The 22,152-nt window shown below is 40.2% G+C and overlaps 1 protein-coding gene across 8 annotated transcripts in view; it reads left to right on the plus strand.

Annotated features, from left to right (window-relative positions):
• ppfia2 (PTPRF interacting protein alpha 2) overlaps window positions 1-22,152 on the plus strand; it is a 543,269-nt gene that overhangs the window by 295,325 nt on the left and 225,792 nt on the right. For 7 of the 8 annotated variants that reach the window (XM_087997151.1, XM_043709676.2, XM_043709677.2 and 4 more), the window contains one exon: window positions 18,507-18,611. The exons of the other annotated variant lie outside the window; for it this stretch is intronic. In XM_087997151.1, coding sequence (XP_087853277.1) covers window positions 18,507-18,611 — 105 coding nt within the window. The remainder of the gene's footprint in view (window positions 1-18,506; window positions 18,612-22,152) is intronic. 8 annotated transcript variants of the gene reach the window in all.

Here is a 22,152-nt window from a genome sequence, read left to right on the forward strand (position 1 = left end):
TGTCAGTGTGGGAGCACTTTGGGGCGAGCGACCATAATTCTATTAGAATTAAAATAGTGATGGAAAAGGATAGACTAGATCTAAAAGTTGAAGTTTTACATTGGAGAAAGGCCAATTTTGATGGTATTGGGCAAGGACTTTCGAAAGCTGATTGGGGGCAGATGTTCGCAGGTAAAGGGACAGCTGGAAAATTGGAAGCCTTCAGAAATAAGATAACAAGAATCCAGAGAAAGTATACTCCTGTCAGGGTGAAAGGAAAGGCTGGTAGGTATAGGTAATGCTGGATGACTAAAGAAGTTGAAGGGTGGGATAAGAAAAAGAAGGAAGCATATGTAAGGTATAGACAGGATAGATCGAGTGAATCCTCAGAAGAGTATAAAGGAAGTAGGAGTATACTCGAGGGAAATCAGGAGGGCAAAAAGGGGACATGAGATAGTTTGACAAATAGAATTAAGGAGAATTCAAAGGGTTTTTACAAATACATTAAGGACAAAAGGGTAACTAGGGAGAGAATAGGGGCCGTCAAAGATCAGCAAGGTGGCCTTTGTGTGGAACCGCAGAAAATGGGGGAGATACGAAATGAGTATTTTGGATCAGTATTTACTGTGGAAAAGGAAATGGAAGATATAGACTGTAGGGAAATAGATGGTGACATCTTGCAAAATGTCCATATTACAATGGAGGAAGTGCTGGATGTCTTGAAACACATAAAATGGATAAATTCCCAGGACCTGATCAGGTGTACTCTGTGGGAAGCTAGCGATGTGATTGCTGGGCCTCTTGCTGAAATATTTGTATCATCGATAGTCACAGGTGAGGTTCCGGAAGACTGGAAGTTGCCAAACATGCCACTGTTTAAGAAGGGTGGTAAGGACAAGTCAGGGAACTATAGACCAGTGAGCCTGACCTTGGTGGTGGGCAAGTTGTTGGAGGGAATCCTGAGGGACAGGATGTACATTTATTTGGAAAGGCAAGGACTGATTAGGGATAGTCAACATGGCTTTGTGCGTGGGAAATCATGTCTCACAAACTTGACTGGGTTTTTTGAAGAAGTAACAAAGAGGATTGATGAGGGCAGAGCAGTAGATGTGATCTATATGGACTTCACTAACGTGTTTGACAAGGTTCCCCATGGGAGATTGATTATCAAGGTTAGATCTCATGGAATACAGGGAGAACTAGCCATTTAGATAAAGAACTGGCTCAAAAGTAGAAGACAGAAGGTGGTGATGGAGGGTTGTTTTTCAGACTGGAGGCATGTGACCAGTGGAGTGCCACAAGGATCGCTGCTGGATCCTCTACTTTTTGTCATTTACATAAATGATTTGGATGTGGGCATAAGAAGTACAGTTAGTAAGTTTGCAAATGCTGTAGTGGACAGCAAAGGGGGTTACCTCAGATTACAACAGGATCTTGACCAGATGGGCCAATGGGCTGAGAAGTGGCAGATAGAGTTTAATTTTGAAAAATGCGAGGTGCTGCATTTTGGGAAAGCAAATCTTAGCAGAACTTGTACACTTAATGGGTAAGGTCCTAGAGAGTGTTGCTGAACAAAGAGACCTTGAAGTGCAGGTTCAGAGCTCCTTGAAAATGGAGTTACAGTAGATAGGATAATGAAGAAAGCATTTGGTATGCTTTCCTTTATTGGTCAGAGTATTGAGTACAGGAGTTGGGAGGCCATGTTGCGGCTGTACAGGACATTAGTTAGGCCACTGTTGGAATATTGCGTGCAGTTCTGGTCTCCTTCCTATCGGAAAGATGTTGTGAAACTTGAAAGGACTCAGAAAAGATTTACAAGGATGTTGCCATGGTTGGAGGATTTGAGCTATAGGGAGAAACTGACCCAGCTGGGTCTGTTTTCCCTGGAGCGTCGGAGGCTGAGGGGTGATTTTATCGAGGTTTACAAAATTATGAAGGCATGGATAGGATAAATAGACAAAGTCTTTTCCCTGGGGTCAGGGAGTCCAGAACTAGAGAGCATATGTTTAGGGTGAGATGGGAAAGATATAAAAGAGACCTCAGGGGCAACGTTTTCACACAGAGGGTGTTACTTGTATGGACTGAGCTGCGAGAGGAAGTGGTGGAGGCTGGTACAATTGCAACACTTAAGAGGCATTTGGATTGGTATATGAATAGGAAGGGTTTGGAGGGATATGGGCCAGGTGCTGGCAGGTGGGACTAGATTGGGTTGGGATATCTGGTTGGCATGGACAGGTTGGACCGAAGGGTCTATTTCCATGCTGTACATCTCTATGACTCTGAGTATTTAGGTAGGCACTTGCGATACTAAGGCATATAAGGCTATGGGCCAAGTGCAAAAAAATGTGTTTAGAATAATGGGTGGTTAGTTTTGACTGGCGTGGATCCAGTGGGCTGAAGGGCCTTCTTCTATACTGTGGGCCTCTGTGACTTTCTGGATCTGAACCAGTGGCTTTGTCTGATTCAATGACAAAAAGTTCTACTCCATGGATATGCAGCTGTTTGTTAATAATGTATAGGTTAGTTCCCAGTTCTGAAGCTACCATCACATTATGCATTTGAAAGAGAAACTAGGTTGCAAAGATAATCACAATGAACTTCTAGCAGAGAAGCAAACTATTGAACCTAAATGATCTATGTTCATATTGTGTTTTACTCCAATCTCTCATCTGAGTTAATCTAATTCTATTATCATAACACTATATTCTTTCATCCATCATATATTCATTTTGCTTCACCTTTGAGGTCTATTTGCATCCTTTATGCCATGAACTGACAAGTTTCACATTCAAAACACCCTCTCGGTAAATTTTTTTGACATTATGTTCGCAATATAAGTTAGTTAAATATTGGTGAAAGGAGCGATATGTTGCCAAAGCTTTGTGTAATGTACCCATCAGGAAAAATGCAAGAATATCAAATTTCAAATTTTCATATCTTTTTTTTCTAATATGACAGTAGCAGTAGCAACTTGCTTATTAGTATATATAACAAAGAACAAAGAAAATTACAACACAGGAACAGGTCCTTTGCCCCTCCAAGCCTGCGGTGATCCAGATCGTCTATCTAAATCTGTTAGCTGTTTTCTAAGGATCTGTATCTCTCTGCGCCATGCCCATTCATGTTTCTGTCTCGATATATCTTAAATGACACTATCATGCCCGCTTCTACCACCTACACTGGCAATGCATTCCAGACACCCTTCATGCTCTCCATAAAGAAATTTCCACGCATTTCTCCCTTTAGCTTTTCTCCTCTCACCTTGAACTTGTGATCCTGAGTAGTTGACTCGCCCACTCTTGGAAAGAGTTTTTTTTCTATCCACCCTGTATATCCCTCTATGATTTTGTCGACCTCAATCAGATCCCCCCCCCCCCCCGCCAAACCTCTGTCTTTCTAATGAAAATATTCCTAATCTATTCAATCTCTCTTCATAGCTAGCACTCTCCATACCAGGCAACAACCTGGTGAACCTCCTCTGCACCCTCTCCAAAGCATCTATATCCTTCTGGTAATGTGGCGACCAGAACTATACACAGTATTCCAAATGTGGCTGAACCAAAGTCCTATACGACTGTAACATGACCTGCCAATTCTTGTACTCAATGCCCCGTCAATGAAGGAAAGCATGCCATGTGACTTCTTGACCACTCTATCAACCTGCGTTGCCACATTCAGGATACATTGGACCTGAAAACCCAGATCTCTCTGTACATCAGTTTTCCCCAGGGCTTTTCCATTTACCATATGGTTCGCTCTTGAATTGGATCTTCCAAAATTTATCACCTCGCATTTTCCCAGATTGAACTCCATCTGTCATTTCTTTGCCCAACTCTCTGACAGTCCCTTTACTATCCACCACTCCACCAATCTTAGTGTCACTTGTGAACTTGCTAATCAGACCACCTGTACCTTCCACCAGGTCATTTATGTATATCACAAACAACAGTGGTCCCAACACAGATCCCTGTAGAATACTACTAGTCACAGTTGTCCATTTTGAGAAACTCCCTTCCACTACTACTCTCTGTCTCCTGTTGCCTAGCCAGTCCTCTATCCATCTAGCTAGTACATCCTGGACCCCATGTGACTTCACTTTCTCCATCAGTCTAATCTGGGGAACTTTATCAAACACCTTACTGAAGTCCATGTACATGACATCTACAGCCCTTCCTTCATCAACTAACTTTGTCACTTCCTCAAATAATTCTATTAAGTTGGTAAAACATGACATACTCTGCACAAAACCATGATGCCTATTACTGATAACCCCATTTTCTTTCAGCAGCTTTGCTACCACCGACATCAGGCTCACCGGTCTGTAATTACCCAGATTATACTTGCTACCCATCTTAAACAAGGGGACAACATTAGCAATTCTTCAGTCTTGCAGGATCTCACCCGTGTTCAAGGATGCTACAAAGGTATTTGTTCAGGCCCCACTATTTCCTCTCTCACTTCCCTCACTAACCTGGGATAGATCCCATCTGGACCTGGGAACTTGTCCACCTTATTCTAATACCTTATGGAATACCAAACACTTTCTCCCTCCTTAATGGACAGTAGACAATAGGTGCAGGAGTAGGACATTCTGCCTTTTGAGCCAGCACCACCAGTTATTATGATCATGGCTGATCATCCTCAATCAGTATCCTGTTTCTGCCTTATCCCCATAACCCTTGATTCCACTATCCTTAAGAGCTCTATCCAACTCTTTCTTGAAATTATCCAGAGACTTGGCCTCCACAGCCTTCTGGGGCAAAGCATTCCACACTCTCACCACCTTCTGGGTGAAGAAGTTTCTCCTCAACTCTGTTCTTAATGGCCTACCCCTTATTTTTAATCTGTGTCCTCTGGTTCGGGACTCACCCATCAGCGGAAACATGCTTCCTGCCTCCAGATTGTCCAATCCTTTAATAATCAGATCCCCTCTCAGCCTTCTAAACTCAAGGGTATACAAGCCCAGTCTCTCCAATCTTTCAATGTAAGATAGTCCCGCCATTCCGGGAATTGACCTTGTGAACCTACGCTGCACTCCCTCAATAGCCAGAATGTCATTCCTCAAATTTGGAGACCAAAACTGCACACAATATTCCAGGTGCGGTCTCACCAGGGCCCTGTACAGCTGCAGAAGAACCTCTTTGCTTCTATACTCTATTCCTCTTATTATGAAGGCCAGCATGCTTTTAGCTTTCTTCACTGCCTGCTGTACCTGCATGCTTGCTTTCATTGACTGATGTACAAGAATACACCTAGATCTCGTTGTACTGCCCCTTTACCTAACTTGACTCCATTTACGTAGTAATCTGCCTTCCTGTTCTTGCCACCAAAGTGGATAACCATACATTTATCCACATTAAACTGCATCTGCCATGCATCTGTCCACTCATCTAGCCTGTCCAGGTCAGCCTAACATCCTCCTCACATTTCACCCTGCCACCCAACTTTTTATCATCAGCAAATTTGCTAATATTACTTTTAATACCATCATCTATATCATTAATGTATATTGTAAAAAGCTGCAGTCCCAGCACTGATCCCTGCGGTACCCCACTGGTCACCGCCTGCCATTCCAAAAGGGAGCTGTTTATCACTACTCTTTGTTTCCTGTCAGCCAACCAATTTTCAATCCAAGTCAGTATTTTGCCCCCAATACCATGCGCCCTAATTTTGCTCACTAACCTCCTATGTGGGACTTTATCAAAGGCTTTCTGAAAGTCCAGGTACACGCCATCCACTGGATCTCCCTTGTCCATCTTCAGAGTTACATCCTCAAAAAATTCCAGAAGATTAGTTATGCATGATTTTCCCTTCATAAATTCGTGCTGACTCTGACCTATCCTGTTACTGCTATCCAGATGTGTGGTAATTTCATCCTTTATAATTGACTCCAGCATTTTTCCCACCACTGAGGTCAGACTAACTGGTCTATAATTTCCCTGCTTTCTCTCTCCCTCCTTTCTTAAAAAGTGGGACAACATTAGCAACCCTCCAATCCACAGGAACTGATCCTGAATCTATAGAACATTGGAAAATGATCACCAATGCATCCACGATTTCTAAAGCCACCTCCCTCAGTACCCTGGGATGTAGACCATCAGCTCCTGGGGACTTATCAGCCTTCAGACCTAACAGTCTCTCCAACACCATTTTCTGGCAAATATAAATTCCCATCAGTTCAGGTCCTTCAGCCACTATTACCTCTGGGAGATTGCTTGTGTCTTCCCCAGTGAACACAGATCTGAAGTACCAATTCAACTCTTCTGCCATTTCTTTGTTCCCCGTAATACATTCACCCGTTTCTGTCTTCAAGGGCCCAATTTTAGTCTTAACCATTTCTTTACCTTTCACATACCTAAAAAAGCTTTTACTTTCCTCCTTTATATTTTTGGCCAGTTTACCTTTGTACCTCATTTTTACTCTGCCTATTTCCTTCTTAGTTATCCTCTGTTGTTCTATAAAAGCTTCCCAGTCCTCCGTTTTCCCACTCATCTTTGCTATGTTATACTTTTTCTCTTTTGACTTTATATATTTCTTAACTTCCCTCGCCAGCCACGGTCACCCTGCCTCCCTCTTAGGATCTTTCTTCCTTTTTGGAATGAACTGATCCTGCATCTTCTGCATTATACCCAGAAATACCTGCCATTGTTGCTCCACTGCCATCCCTGCTAGGGTATTGCACCATTGAACTTTGGCCAGCTCCTCCCTCATAGCTCCATAGTTCCCTTTATTCAACTGAAATATTGTCACTTCCGATTGTACCCTCTTCCTTTCAAATTGCAGATTAAAGCTTATTGTATTGTATGGTCCAAAGCTTATGGTCCAAAGCTTATATTCCAAAGCTTATTGTATGGTCACTACCTCCTCATGGCTCCTTCACTTCGAGGTCCCTGATCAAATCCGGTTCGTTGCACAACACCAGATCCAGAATTGCCTTCTTCATGGTAGGCTCCAGCACCAGCTGTTCTAAGAATCCATCTCGGAGGCACTCCACAAACTCTCTTTCTTGGGGTCCAGTACCATCCTGATTCTCCCAGTCTACCTGCATGTTGAAATCCCCCATAACAACTGTAGTAATATCTTTGCGACAGGTGAATTTCAGCTCCTTATTCAGCTTACTCCCTACATCCAGACTACTGTTTGGGGGCCTATAGATAACTCCCATGAGGGTCTTTCTACCCTTAGAATTTCTCAGCTCTATCCATACTGACTCTACATCCCCTGATTCTTGGTCCTCCCGCGCAAAGGACTGAATATCATTCCTTACCAATAGGACCACCCCACCCCCTCTGCCCGTCAGTCTGTCCTTATGATAGCACGTATAGCCTTGAATATTCATTTCCCAGGCCCTGTCCACTTGAAGCCACGTCTCCGTTATCCCCATAACATCGTAACTGCCAATTTCCAAATGAGCCTCAAGCTCATCCACCTTATTTCTAATGCTTCGTGCTTTCATATGTAATATTTTTAATTTGTTACTGCCCTCACCCTTTCTATCAATCCCTATTTCACTCAACCTTACGGCATGATCCCTTCTTGAGTTTTCTGCTCGATTGATACCGTTGTCTTTCTTGACTTCTCTTGTTCTAACTTTCCCTTCAATTTCCTTCTTAAACTTTCAAATATTTACATTATTCAAACTCTCGCAAATGATCAGTTTGTCCACTGGAAAACACCAGAAACGTGCTATGTGTAATGGACCAAGCCAGACCCCCTCAGAACATTTCAAGAAGGTAGCCCAGTCCCTGACTTTTCTAGTTATTTTAAGCACATGTGATGGTGATATGCCAGAAGTGATGCAGCTGGTCAAAACCCCTTGATTTTCAACAAAACAGAATTTATTTGCAGAGTACCAAATTAAACAAACGAAAGAGAACAGAACACAAAATAACTTAACCTATCCGAAAACCCAACAGACCATCCCAACTTAATGATGCTGTTCCAAATGTCTGCAACAGACCCCATAAACACCCCCTTGGCAAGAAGGAAAAATCAAACACAAGTTCTTACAGGAGAGAGAGATGGAAGAGAGATTCAGCATGGAACACCTTCTTCCATGTAGTTGTTTCTTTTGATTCTCCAGCTTAAACTGACCAGTAACTCTGAACAGCTAGACTGCAAAAATCAAAACAAACTAGAGAAAAGCTGAGCTGGAAAAACTGGCTACTCTCCTTTCATTGTCCAAGTTTTTTTTAAATTTAAAAGTGTCTTCAAGTAGCATAATGAGACATCTCAGAACCCATGACTTTATGACCCCTCTTAAAAAAACAAGGACAACATAATCTTGTTAAAGAAGCAGCATTGTCAGACCTCCCCTTGAAAAAATGAACCATCAATATTCAACGGTGGCTTCATTTTAAAACTCCTTAATCTTACAACTCCCATATACATTACATTGACTATAAACTTGCAAACATGCACTACTACATTCTGTTTCAGTCCATTTACTCCTGCCACCGAACGCCTCCATTTTTCAGCCAAGTCTTGACAATGCGTCGGCAATCACGTTTTCTCATCCTGCCACATGCACAATTTTCAAATTGAATTGCTGTAACAACAAACTCCATGTAAACAGTCTAGAATTTTTGTCCTTAAATTTCTTCACAAACTTCTTTGGGTTATGATCACTGTATATGATTGTCTCAGATACATTGCTGGTAACATATATATTAAGCTGTTGTAACACCAACACCAAGCTCAAAGTCGCCTTTTCAACTGTCGAATATTTCTGCTAAAGAATGTTCAATTTCCTGGAGAAATACGTGATAGGTCTTTCTATCTTCACGTCATCTTCCTGTAAGAGGACAGCACCAACACCCACATCACTCGCATCGATAGCCACCTTGAATGGCTTTGCATAATTAGGTATGCCTTATCCCGGGGCAGTGGTTAACACAGCTTTCAGGCTGTCAAAAGCCTTCTGACAGTCTGCTGTCTACTGAAATGTCTTGCCTGTCTTCAGTGGAGCAGCCACACTGCTAAAATTTGGTATGAATCTTTGATAAAATCCACTCAATCCCAGGAATCGTAGTACTGCTCTTTTTGATGATAGTAGGGGAAACTCCCCAATTAGCTTTGGTGTTCTGTGGGGCCATTTGTACATGTCCAGTAACATGGCCCAGAAAGGTGACTTAAGCTTTGTCAAATTCACTTTTATCTAGGTTTATCACCAAGTCTACCTCCTGAATTCAATGTAACAATTTGGATAAAATTTCTATGTGTGACTAAAAATCATTATATTATCTATATATACAACACAATTGGGTAATCCAGAAATTATCTTATTGGTTTGTCTTTGAAATGTGGCTGGTGGAGTTTTCATACCAAACAGCATGACTTTAAATTGATATAGTCCATTTGGTGTTTAAAAAGCTGAAATTATCTTCACTCTTTCAGTCAGAGGTACCTGCCAGTATCCTCTGAGCAAGTCCAACTTAGAAATATAAGTTGCTTGTCCCACCTTTTCAATTCAGTCTTCTAAATGCGGAATTGGATATGCATCAGTCTTTGTAACTGCATTGAATTTGCAATAGTCCATACATAACCATTTGGCACGATTACTATGGGTGAGGTCCAGTCACTGTAACTAACTTTGATTATGTCGTCTTGGAGTACACGTTCAATCTCATTTTGAACCTGTGCCAACTTTATAGCGTTATGCTTATAAGGACATTGTTGAATTGGAGCAGCATCTGCAAAATCTACATAATTCATAATTAGGTTAGTACTTACCAGCTTATTTCAACATATCCCCCTATGTGAAAGTAATAACTCTTTAGGTCATTTCAATTTTCCTCTGGAAGGTCACCCAATAATTTATCCCAATTCAATTTGAGGAATGTCCAATTCAGAATTCTCTGAACTTGATTCTTTGCTCTGTTTTGTAACCAATAACACAGTCTTCTTTTACTTTCCTTCTCTGTCAAAGTACCTTTTGAGCATATTCACATGACACTCTGAGAGATTTATTTCTGTCTGGAGTCCTTATCAAATAGTTCACCTCACTCAACCTTCTTTCAATTTGATAAGGTCCACTAAACCTTGCATTTCAAGGTTCACCTATCACTGGAAGTAACATTAACACCTTATCTCCGATAGCAAAACTGAGTTTTTGATTTCCTGTCTGCTTCCTGTTTCATTGCATGCTGTGATACATTTAAATGCTATCTAGCCAAGTCCCCCGCTCTATTTAATCTTTGCCTAAAATCTGACACATAGTCCAAATATGTGTTCTCTGAATTATGACTTTCCATTTTCTCCTTCATCAATTTTGGCGGTCCTCTCACTTCATGTCCAAAAATGAATTCAAAGGGACTGAATTTGGTCAATTCATTTGGTGCATCTCGGATGGCAAAAAGTACAAATGAAATTCCTTTATCCCAATCATCTGGGTAGTCGCCTATAAGCCTTTGACATGGTCTTTAATGTCTGATGTCATTTTTTAGCACTCCCTGCGATGCTGGATGGTATGCAGTAGATTTGAATTGGTTTATTCCTAAGCTGTCCATAATTTTCTTGAATAATTTTGAGGTAAAATGTGACCCTTGATCTGATTGTATCTGGTTGTGGGTAGTCCATATGTCATGAAAAATTTAAGTAACTCCTTTTAGCTGTGATATTGTGTAATGGAATGGCCTCTGGAAATCTAGAGGGCGCATCCATTATTGTTAACAAATACTAATTTCCATTTTTTGTTTTTCTCAAAGATTCCTCAAAATCAGGTGTAGGTATTAAAGGTACAGTTTTTATTTCAGCCTGTGGTTTTCCAATAACCTGACATATATGACATGTCTGGCAAAATTCACCCACATCCTTGTGCAATCCAGGCCAGTAAAAATGTTTTCATATTTTAGCTTGAGTTTTTCTTACCCCTAAGTGACCTCCTACTGGTAGTTCATGTGCTACCTGCAACCCCTCTTTTCTATAACTCACTGGCAATATGACTTGATGAACTTCTGCCCATTTCTCATCTGCCTGAATATATGGTGGTCTCAATTTCCTCATTAAGACATCATTTTTTAGATAATAGCATTCCAGGATACATCTAGATTCTTCTTCTGTGTATTCTTTTGATATAATTAGTTTAGTTTCTCATCTTTCTGCTGTAATTCAGTTCATTTCTCTGAACTAAACATGTATGCTTTGTCATCTATCTGCTCCTGTTTTGTCTCAACCATTTGTCAACCAGGGTCTCTGCTAATTCCACTTCAACTTTCTTATTGGTACTCTTTGATCTTTCTTGTTTCAACTGGTGACTTTGTGACCTCATTACCATACAGTCAGGAAAAATCCTTGGATATGTGTCTTTTAATAGCTCAGTTGCCTGAGTTTCCATTGGATTTTCAACCACAGTAGGCAGCACTCCTACTTGTGAACCTCTATATCAATAGCAAGGACAAATTGTATTCCTGGAGCTGAGGATTTGTCCACTACTCCCTCCGCAACTTCTCCACTTCTCACAGGACACTCTAACCTCACTTGCTGTAATTGAGCACTTGTTGTTTCACCATGAATTCCTGTTACTAGCATTTTTTTCTGGCAATAGTCCTTCAGAGGTATGTATCTCCTCATCTTTCAACTTCAAAGCTTGAGTGGATCCTGTATCTCTTAATATTTTAACCTCTTTAGCTGCTGCGCATGGCCCATGCGAGTAAACTTTACCTTTGCAATTATATGGTTTAAGAAGATCTGACACTTGCTCCTTTACCATCTCCGACCAGATTGTACACTTCTGATGCAGCTTTTTAGCCTCCACTGTGCTTTCCATTACCACTCCAACAAAATCCCCTGACATCCTGGTTTCTTACATCTGTCTTCCCAATGCTTTTGCTAACCCACCAATACTGTGGTTTCATGTGGCCTACTTTATTACAGTGAAAACGCCAGAGCTTTTTAACTTCTCTTTCACCTTTTTACCCTGTGGTAAGTTATCCTTATGATCTTCACTGAGATCTATTTTTCCTTAACCACTTAAAGATTTCTCTTGTCCCCAATTTCTATCCTTCACGGTTTGAAACTGATATTGGAAGCCAAACTTTGTTTTATGAACCAGCTCATAATCATCAGACATATTAGCTGCTAATCTTGCCATTTTAACTCTCTGCTTTTCCCCATGAGTTCTCACTACCTCAGGAAGTGAATGTTTGAACTCCTTCAAAATAATTGTTTCTCGAAGAGTGTCGTAGGTTTGCTCTATTTTTACTGCCCTTATCCTTTCAAACTCAACGTATGTTTGACCAAGGTTCTTTCTTAGAAGTCTGAAACATTGTCTTTTAAGCTTCTGGTGTAAACCCATATGCACTTAAGATGGCTTTTTTTCACCACCTCATATGCCCCAGATACCTCTTCTGATAGTGAGGCAAATACCTCACTAGCTCTACCTACAAGTTTTGTTTGGATCAAAAAAACCCACATGGTCACTGGCCACTGCATTTGTTTAGCCATCTTTTCAAATGAGATGAAAAAAGTTATCGCGTCCTTTTCAGCAAATGTAGACAATCTACTTAAATATATTTAAATGTTTAATTAACTATATTTAAACAGGTTCGCATCAGGCCTTTAGCTACCATGGGTTTGTTCATCCTCACTCTCTTCCTCACAAAGCTTATCTTCAGCCTTTATCTCCATCTTTTTAAGCTGACTTTCCTGTCTAAGTGCCAATTTCTGAAGTTCAAATTCTATTTCTTCCTTTCTTCTCTCTCTCTTACTTTTTGTTCTCATAAAGTGATTTGTTATTTTTCTCTTTCCTCTGCTTGTGTCCTATTCTCCTTTTCTTTTTGTTCAGGTAAAAACCTTTTCTCCCTTTCTTTATCTTCTAACATGATTCTTCTTTATCCTTCTTTATCTTCTAACTCCTATTACCTCACTTGCAATTTCAATTTTTCTATATCCACTGCATTTCTCTATTTCTCTAATATACCCAAATGCTTGACCAACTCCATTACAATTTCAGCTTTTCTTTTGTCCCTGGATAAAACTAATTCTAACCGGTTTGCCAATCCTAAAAGTATATTCTCCCTCTATCTTTCTAAACATTCTTGGCATATTTGGGAAGCAAACCCCAGTACCTCTTGAGCAATGTTAAGAGCCATTTCCAAAGATTTCAATGGCCTTCCCAACACATTTAAATTTGAGCTGTTTTGATAATAACCACATCTATTCTCGTAGACACCTGCAATTTCAGATCCAGCCTACTTGCCAATTCCAGCAGCTTTGTCTTGTTTACCTTTTGTAATACTCACGAAGTCACTTCTTTCACCCGTCAGAAAAGTCTTAGTGACTGAAAGAGCAATTGCAATACCAAGCACTGTTTAAACCAAACAAAATCAACACCCAGAGGAAATAACACTAACACATACCACTCGCTGCCTTTGAGTCCAAAAACCTTAATCCAAAATCAGAACTTTAAAATGAATCCCAAATGAGCCTCCAATCTGTTATGTACCAGGCCAGACCCCCTTAAACATTTAAAGAAGGTGGCCCAGATGCTAACTTTTCTAGTTGTTTTAAGCAGGTGTAATGTGGATATTCCAGGAGTGAAGCAGCTGGTCAAAACTCCTCGATTTTCAACAAAATAGAATATATTCACAGAGTACCAAATGAAACACAAACAAAAGCGAACAGAATACAGAATAACTTAACCTATCCGAAAACCCAACAGATTATCCCAACTTAATGATGCTGTTCAAATTCCTGTGACCGTTCCCATAAACCCTTTTGGCAAAAAGGAAAAATTAGACACAGGTTCTTACAGGAGATAGAGATGGCAGAGAGGTTCAGCAGGGAACACCTTCTTCCATATCGCTGTTTCTTTTACTTAGATTTGATTACTTAGATTACTTACAGTGTGGAAACAGGCCCTTCGGCCCAACAATTCCACACCGACCCGCCGAAGCGCAACCCACCCAGACCCATTCCCCTACATTTTACCCCTTCACCTAACACTACGGGCAATTTAGCATGGCTAATTCACCTAACCAGCTTAAACTGACCAGCAGCTCTGAACAGCCAGACTGCAAAAACCAAAACAAACGAGAGAAAAGCTGAGCTGAGAGAACTAGCCACTCTCCTTTCATTGTATAAGTGTTTTTCTTTAAAAGCTTCTTCAAGTAGGTAAACCCAGACAGCTCAGAACCCATGACTTTACGACCCCTTTGATAACATAACCTTTTTTAAGGAGCAGCATTTTCACACATGTTTTCCATGCCAAATTGATTCATTAATTCACTAGGACTTGCTTGTGTCTCCTGGGAAAGAGGCTTATCTTTTGCTTTTAATGCAATTTGACTTCAGCTTTAATATGCTCTCACTTTACCTCATCCACTTAATTGTATGATATTTACACAGCACAATTCTATGATAGTCATAAATTCAGTTGATAAATGGTTCATTTCCATGCTGGAACAATCAATATGTCTGACATTTCCCAATTTATCACTGATGCTACAGAGAGATGTCTGAGACTCTCTTTACAAGGAGAGCGATTTCAATGTGCTCTGTCTAAACAGGAAGAAATTGATGTATTGCATCAGGATAGCCAGCTTATCCATGGTGCAGGATACCACTGATTGAACCTGCATATCTTTGTGTGCATCTAATCTCAATGCTGAAATGCACCACAACTGCAGGGATTATTACCTGCTGTGCAATTGGCTTGCATCCATATTCTGAACATTATACCGGTGCTTCCCGCTAACCCAGCAGAAGCCGTGTTGCATTTTTTTTTAGCCACTATGTCAAATTAAAGGATGACTGTTGGGCATCCAAGGGACATCTGCTCTACAACTAGCTCATGATTCTTTTTCACAACCCAATCACACATGGCCAGCATGCAATCAATGCAGATGGCTTTGCAGAAAATTCTTAAACTGCTTTGAACCTAGAAGATCCAGCTTTTTATTACAACAATGGGCCTCTGGTTGATAGGCAAAGGTCTACCACAAAACCATTGTAAATCAGATCGTTGTGATGCTAATATAATGAATATGCTTCCTTGGTTGAACTAGAGATCATCTCCAAAACTAGCTGAAGCAGTTGTTTCCATTTATGGAGCTTTGCAGGGTCTACCACACCGTGAAGACAAAGCTGTTACAACAACGGATTTGGTGGCTACTTGAAGAGGAACACGAGGATGAGAGATGGGAGGTTGAAACTAAAATATCCATGTTCCATGAGCACCTCATGCATAGAGTCATAAATACAAGTCTATTTTACAACAGTTTCACTCATCTCTGTTACAGGACATCACAGGATTCCCCAGGCCACAATCCTGAAATAAAAGCCACTACAAAATGACCATTCCATGTCACCTTTATCTAATAGAATATGCAATATCCATACAAAACTCAACTAATTACCTTTAGATGTATCCTTTGTGGCAATTAGTGGGCATCTTTTTCTGGTTTTGTTCTCTTACACAGTGCACCCTATGTCTGGTGGAAGGCGACTGACTTATTGGGAAAAGATTGCATATAACCTTGCAGGAAACCCTCAAACAACTCTTGTGCTTAAAAGACCCAGCTTTGGACCACACAGTTTTAGCATGGGTGGCCACCATCTAGGCCAGATGGCTGACAGGACAAGATCTGTTGAAAGGTCATTGATATGAAGCTTTAACTCTGTTACTCTCTCTAAAAATGATGCCAGACCTACTGAGTATTTGCAGTATTTTCTGTTTTAGTTCAGATTTTTGGCATTCATAAAACTTTGATACAAATGCCATTGGTGAAGTGGCAGGGATTTGTGCTTCATAGAACAGCTGTCATTACTTTGGGTCAGTGCTTCAACAATTCAAGCAATATGCTGCAGTACACAGTATATGTAGATCTCAGGATGCAGCAAAAACAGAAGTTCAAGGAACATTAAATGCCTTGGAGATACCTGTAATTAAAGTGAGATTTGAAATACAAAGAATAATATTTCAGTTGAAATTCATGTAGAAACTGCCTTGAACTGAATATTAACTATTCCTCTCTCCACAAATGCTGTTAGACCTGCTGAGTTTTTCCATAATTTTCTGACTTATTTCCAGAATTTTGTGATTTATTTCCTGCATCTCTGCTCTACTGCTGCAGGACACAGATTGTTGGACAGCTATCAGAGAAAGTAGCTTCAGCACAGGTATCTAAAGCTATGATAGCGTGAAATTTTATTACTTCAATCTGAACTCCCATTACAGCACTCAAACACCAAGTGCTCTGCTTGTGCTGCACTGGAAGCTGAGACGTTACCCATCAGATGCTGCAACTTAATTGGGTCCACAAGTTCTCACGTGGATTTGGTCAGCACTTCCATGCTAGAAAGGTTATATTCCAAGACTTGCAAGAAGTCTAGTGCCAAGTTGGAGCTACAACCTTCATGTTCTTCAAAAGCATCATGAAGTTTTTTGACTGGCTTTACAATATAGAAGCATTTCTCTGTGTTCATTACATTTCCTAAATGTCATTACAATCCTCATCTGAGTCTTCTGGAGCAGAATTTATGTGTTTCCTCACCTTTCATAGAACTTGCAAATGTCTATTCTTTCTCTTGACCCAGTTACATTCTACTGATGGTCAATGACTCACTACATACAGATTGCACCTCTATGTTTACCATTTAATATTTGTAGAATGCCAGAATTCAAGCTGACTTCGTTGTCTATGTGGGATTCAGTGAAGCAAGTGATACATAGTTACATCTCCTGTGGCTTGCTAATTAGAACAGATTATTGGGATAGGTAGGATTAGGTAGGCATATACTATTGATAGCTTATTCCATGCACTGGTTGTGTCCTCAGTCGTGGCTGCACCAATGGGACTGAGTAACCATTCCAGTTATTTGAGTTCCAATTATGGGCCACATTGCCCAGCAAGACTTCTCTCTAAGTATCTCAGTGAATCTGCTGCATTGTGTTCAAGTGATGTGACTGTCTGAAGTATACATAATAAATGTCAACTGTTAGTTAGAAGTGTGCATCTGCAATACTAAGTGTGAGGATGAGATGAGGTATGAGTCATAGTTAGTAAGAGTTGTTGTTAGGTTCATGAATGGAATGTATGGTGGTGAATGGAAGCTAGCGGTTTACAGTAATGAATTGGCATGTGAAGATTTATAAACTTCATATGGATGCAGAACTAAATTGTTGACATTGATTATGACAACTATCTGCTCCCATTGTCTTCTTAGCATTTATTTGAAGGGACGCCTTTTGAGGGGTTAATGTTCATGTTAAAACAGCTCCACTCATTGCACAGATATTACACACAGTCAATAGGTGGAGAGAAGGAATTCTGTTCTAGCTATCAGAGGAACAGACATATCTGCACAAACTCTGTAATTATATCTAACCAGAAAAACCTTCTTATGACCCAAGAAGTGCCTCTTCTGTAGATTCTCTACAGTAGTGTCTCCTCAACCACTAATCATTCGATATGCCCAAGATAAAACAATGATAAAAGAGGATTGGTGACAGTGAATCACCTCAAACAATTCTTACCATTGCTACACACTAGTATAAGTGACAAATCTTCGAGATGCACTTCAGCATGTTACCAAAATTTCTTTGATAGCACCTTGTAAACCTCTGACCTCTACCACCTACAAGGACGAGGGCAGCATATTCATGGGCGCACATAACTACTTGCAAATTTGCCTCCAAGTCACATGCCATCCTGACTCGGAACTATTTTCCATTCTGTCACTGACACTGAGTCAAAATCCTGAAGCTCCTGAAGTCTGAAGTCTGGTGCAGTCCAAGAAGGCAGTTTACAATATTTTCAATACAAATTTGGAATGGGCAATAAATGCTGGACCAGGAAGTGGCACACACATTAAATGGTATTATAAACTATATGATTTCCTTTAACTTCCACATTTTAAAAATATGATTTATTTAGTTAGCAAAAATGATGCCTTATTATAATTGTGCTACCTTCGCGAATGGTTTGCACTTACTGCAGGCCAGATGCAAGGATGGAGCGGGGACAAGATGGTACTTCTACCCCTTGCCCTGATCCTACCCTGACCCTGATTCAGTTTGCTAGGTTTGCACATAAGCAGATTTCTGGAGGAAATCCACTGCCATTCACCATTATTGGAAAGCAGTATTTCCTATGTGCTTACAATGTCAAGAATCCACTAGTGGGCATCCAAAACTATTTTATCTCCTATTGCAATTTTACTGCCTAACTACAGCTACAGTTGGTATAATGGAATTAAGCCAGACCTATATACTTTTCCATCCAAATTCAAGAAGTCATGGCTTCACTGACAATAGAACATTTAAAAAATATTTTCAGATTATAAATTGTCCTCAAGATTAAATATTTCTTCTCAGCTTTCTTGTAGATTAAAGAAGTTTGATTATATAATGGACATTGACTATATAAGCTGATTTTCTTAAAATTCTATTTAGTTTGATTTGTAATAAGGTTCTTAAAAAATTTACATTTACAAAACTCTGCTTAATGTATCTTTAATGTGCCAGTAAATATTTGTCTTATCTCATACTTTATTTGTGAGAGTAGCTTTGTTTCATTTATTTACAGATAGCAATACAGCAAGAGCAAACAGTCCATGCCCAGAAGAATGAAGAATTAATCGAATCGGAACCTACTGAGGGAGTAGAGCAAAGTCAAAAGATGCACGGAAAGGTTAGTAAATATTTACTTCATTTATAGCTATTATTCTTTCAATGGGCATCAGATTATTTTGCAGACATGTAGTTGATTTTAAATGTCTTGTATTCCAAACAATTTTTGCGAAAAAAGTCTTGACTTCTTTATTATCTTATCAGAAGCATAACTGTTTGTACTTGTATATGACAGTAATTACTTACTGATTTCATTTCATGTTCTCAATTAACTACTATTCATTACTGACAACATTTACTTCAACTATCTGTTAAACTTCCATCCACTCAACAATTGCTCAAGCATGAGGAAAAATTGAGAAAATTCTTTGGAGCTGCTTCCCCTCTGCCGCAATAGTTTGACAAATACTGAGCAGGATTGTTATTTGTAACTGTAGCACATCCTGAGAACCTACTACAATCAAAAGAGAACACATCTGAAGAAATTACCAGCACACAAATTTTAATTTTAAACTTAATTTTGCAGATCTGTGCAGTGGAGATTTCATGAGGATAACATTTCCCGGCGTTGAAAGACAATTTATCACTTGTTGCATTACTGTAATTTATAATCCTAGCTTATATCATATTTTTTTGAGAACTAAATCTGAAAATGAAACTAGTGTAGAATGATTGTTCGCATTTTTCAATGATTATGCAAGCATGAACCTGACACTGAAGTAGTTCTTTATCATGTAGGAGCAAATTACTGTAGAAACTAGAAACAGCAAATGCTGAAGATCACAGCAGGTCAGACAGCATCTGTGGAGAGCAAGCTAAGGTTTTGTGTCCAGATGACACTTCATCAGAGCTGAAGTGAAGTTTGGAGTGGGCAGCATTTATGCTGTGGTTGCTGGTGGGAGGTGCAGTTGGTGGATGGTTATGGGGATGTGGGGTGTGCAGAACTGAGGAGAAAAGATGTTGACAGTTCAGATTAAATGATCAGAATGTGAGAACAGCAGAACAATGGTGTGTCTAACTGCCAGACCTGAAAGAGAAGACAGTCCCACTGGGGAAGGGGAAGGGTAGAAAGGACATAGTGACAGAGAATGTAACAAGTAAAGCTAAAAGAAAGGGAAGAAATGAGAGAAAATAATAATTGAAGTTCACCATGAATGTCCAATCCCTCTATAATTCCATTCTCCACCCAGACGGTTTGCAAGCTCTTGCCTTCTTCCTTGACCAGAGGCCTGAATACTCTCCATCCATTATCACTCTCTTTCACCTGGCTCAACTTGTTCTCTTATTGAACAATTTTTCCTTTAATTAATCTCACTTCTGCCAAGTCAAATGAGTGGTATGGGCACCCACATAGGTCCCAGGTATGCTTGCTTCTTTATGGGGTAACTTGAACAATCCTCATTCCAGTTCTACACTGGCCCCCTCTCACAACTCTTTTCTCAGTACATCAACGACTACTTCAGTTCTGCTTCATGCTCCCACCAGGACCTTGAAAAAATTCATTTTGCCCCCAATTTTGACCCTTTATAACTTTACAAGACTTCTGTTCCTGTCCTTGACCTCTCTGTCTCCATTTCAGGGAATATATTGCCTACGACCATCCACTATAAAGCCACTGACTCCCATAGCTACCTTCAGTGCAGCTGTTCACACCTCACATTCTGCAAAGACTTCATCCCATTCTCCCAGTTCTTTCGCCTATGTTGCATCTGTTCAGATGATGCCACCTTCTAAAACAGCACAGCTGATGTGTCTTGCTTCTTCCATTACTATGGTTTCCCGCTCATTGTGGTTATCTGGGCCTTCAACCACATCCAATCTATCACCTGTGCTTCTGCCCTTGCCTGTTCCATCACTCAAAACAGTGTGATCCGGTCTCCCTTGTCCTCACTTGTCATTCCACCAGCCTCTGCATTCAAAGGATCATTCTCCATCATTTCAGACAACTCCAGCAGAATGGCACCACTAAACATTTCTTTCCCTCATTCACCCTATCTGTATATCATAGGGATCGTTCACTCTGGGAAATCCTAGTCCGTTCCACAACCACCAACACCTCGACCCCTTACCATGGTACCTTCCCATGTAACCACAGAAAATGCAACATCTGCCCTTTCATCTCCTTCCTGCTCACCTGCCCAGCATTTCACCTATACCTCCTCAAATCTTGCGTATTGCATTCACTCCACCTACTGGCCTACTGTACATTGGAGAAACCAAACACAGATTGGGTGACCATTTTACAGAATACCTTTGTTCTGTGTGCAAGCATGACACCGATTTTCCTATAGCCAGTTGTTTAAACACAGCATCAGCTCACATGTTCACTTGTCTGTTCCCAGCATGCTGCAGTGCTCCTGTGAATCACAGCACAAACTCGAGGAACAACATCTCATCCTCAGATGAGGCATTTTACAGCCTTCTAGACTTAATATTGAGTTCAACACCTTCAAATTCTGAACCAACTCCCATTCTTTCCCTTTCTTTTAGCTTTACTTATTACATTCTCTGTCACCATATCCTCTCTCCCTCCTCCCCGCCCCATCCCAGTGGGACTGTCTGTTCTTTTAAGTCTGGCAGTTAGACACATCATTGTTCTTCCATTCTAACATTCTGATCACTTAATCTGAATTATCAACATCTTTTCTCCCCAGCACTGTAACCCTGCCGCCTGCAACTATAGCATAAAAGCTGCCTCCTCCACACTTCACTTCAGCTCTGATGAACAGCTGTCTAGACTTGAAATCTTAGCCTGCTGTCTCACCATGGATGCTGTCTGATCTGCTGTGATCTCCAGCATTTGTGGTTTTCAGTAGCTCTTTATCGTCATGGATTAAAGGTAGTCATGATTTGGAGGTGCCAGTGTTTGACTGGGATGTACAAAGTTAAAAATCACACAACACCAGGTTATAGTCCAATTGGTTTATTTGGAAGCATTAGCTTTCGGAGTACTGCTCCTTCATCAGGTGGTTGTGGAGTGTAAGATCGTAGGCATAGGATTAATGGCAAAAGCTTACAGTGTGATGTAACTCAAATTATATATTGAAAAAGACCTGAATTGTTTGTTAAGTCTCTCACCTTTTAGAATGACCATGTAGGTTTCAGTTCTTTCACCCTGAATCTATATCATAACTAAGTTGATAGTGGTGAGTAAATCCCTTTCTTCTCACTCCTGAAGTTCATTTAAAAGAGTTTTGAAGTTTTCAAAAGGTATATTTACTTCTACTTCCATCTGCATTTGAACTTGCATTCAACCTTGAAGTACGCACCAGACAGATCTCCATGAGTCCTTCTGAGTTAAATGAGTTAGTTTGTTGAAACTTATACAAATGAAATAGAAAATATAATTAAGCGGGTGGAATCACACAAAAGAGTGACTAAGTCTGGATAAGATTTATGAATCCCTGCATGCCTTGATCATGTCCATTCACACTCTGAATGGTGATATGTTTGGAGAATTAACTTGGATGGCAAGACATCTTTTGTAGCTCCTATACTGGGTATTAGATTTTATGGAGTAGATTCTATCATCGTGAAAATGTATAGATACTTTAACTTATATTTTTATATACTTGGTCATATACAAATTAACTCACAAATAA

This window comes from Chiloscyllium plagiosum, unplaced genomic scaffold (genome assembly GCF_037043375.1).
Source record: "Chiloscyllium plagiosum isolate Xiang-an unplaced genomic scaffold, Cpla_swu_hap1 HiC_scaffold_19, whole genome shotgun sequence".
In the NCBI taxonomy this organism is placed as follows: domain Eukaryota; kingdom Metazoa; phylum Chordata; class Chondrichthyes; order Orectolobiformes; family Hemiscylliidae; genus Chiloscyllium; species Chiloscyllium plagiosum.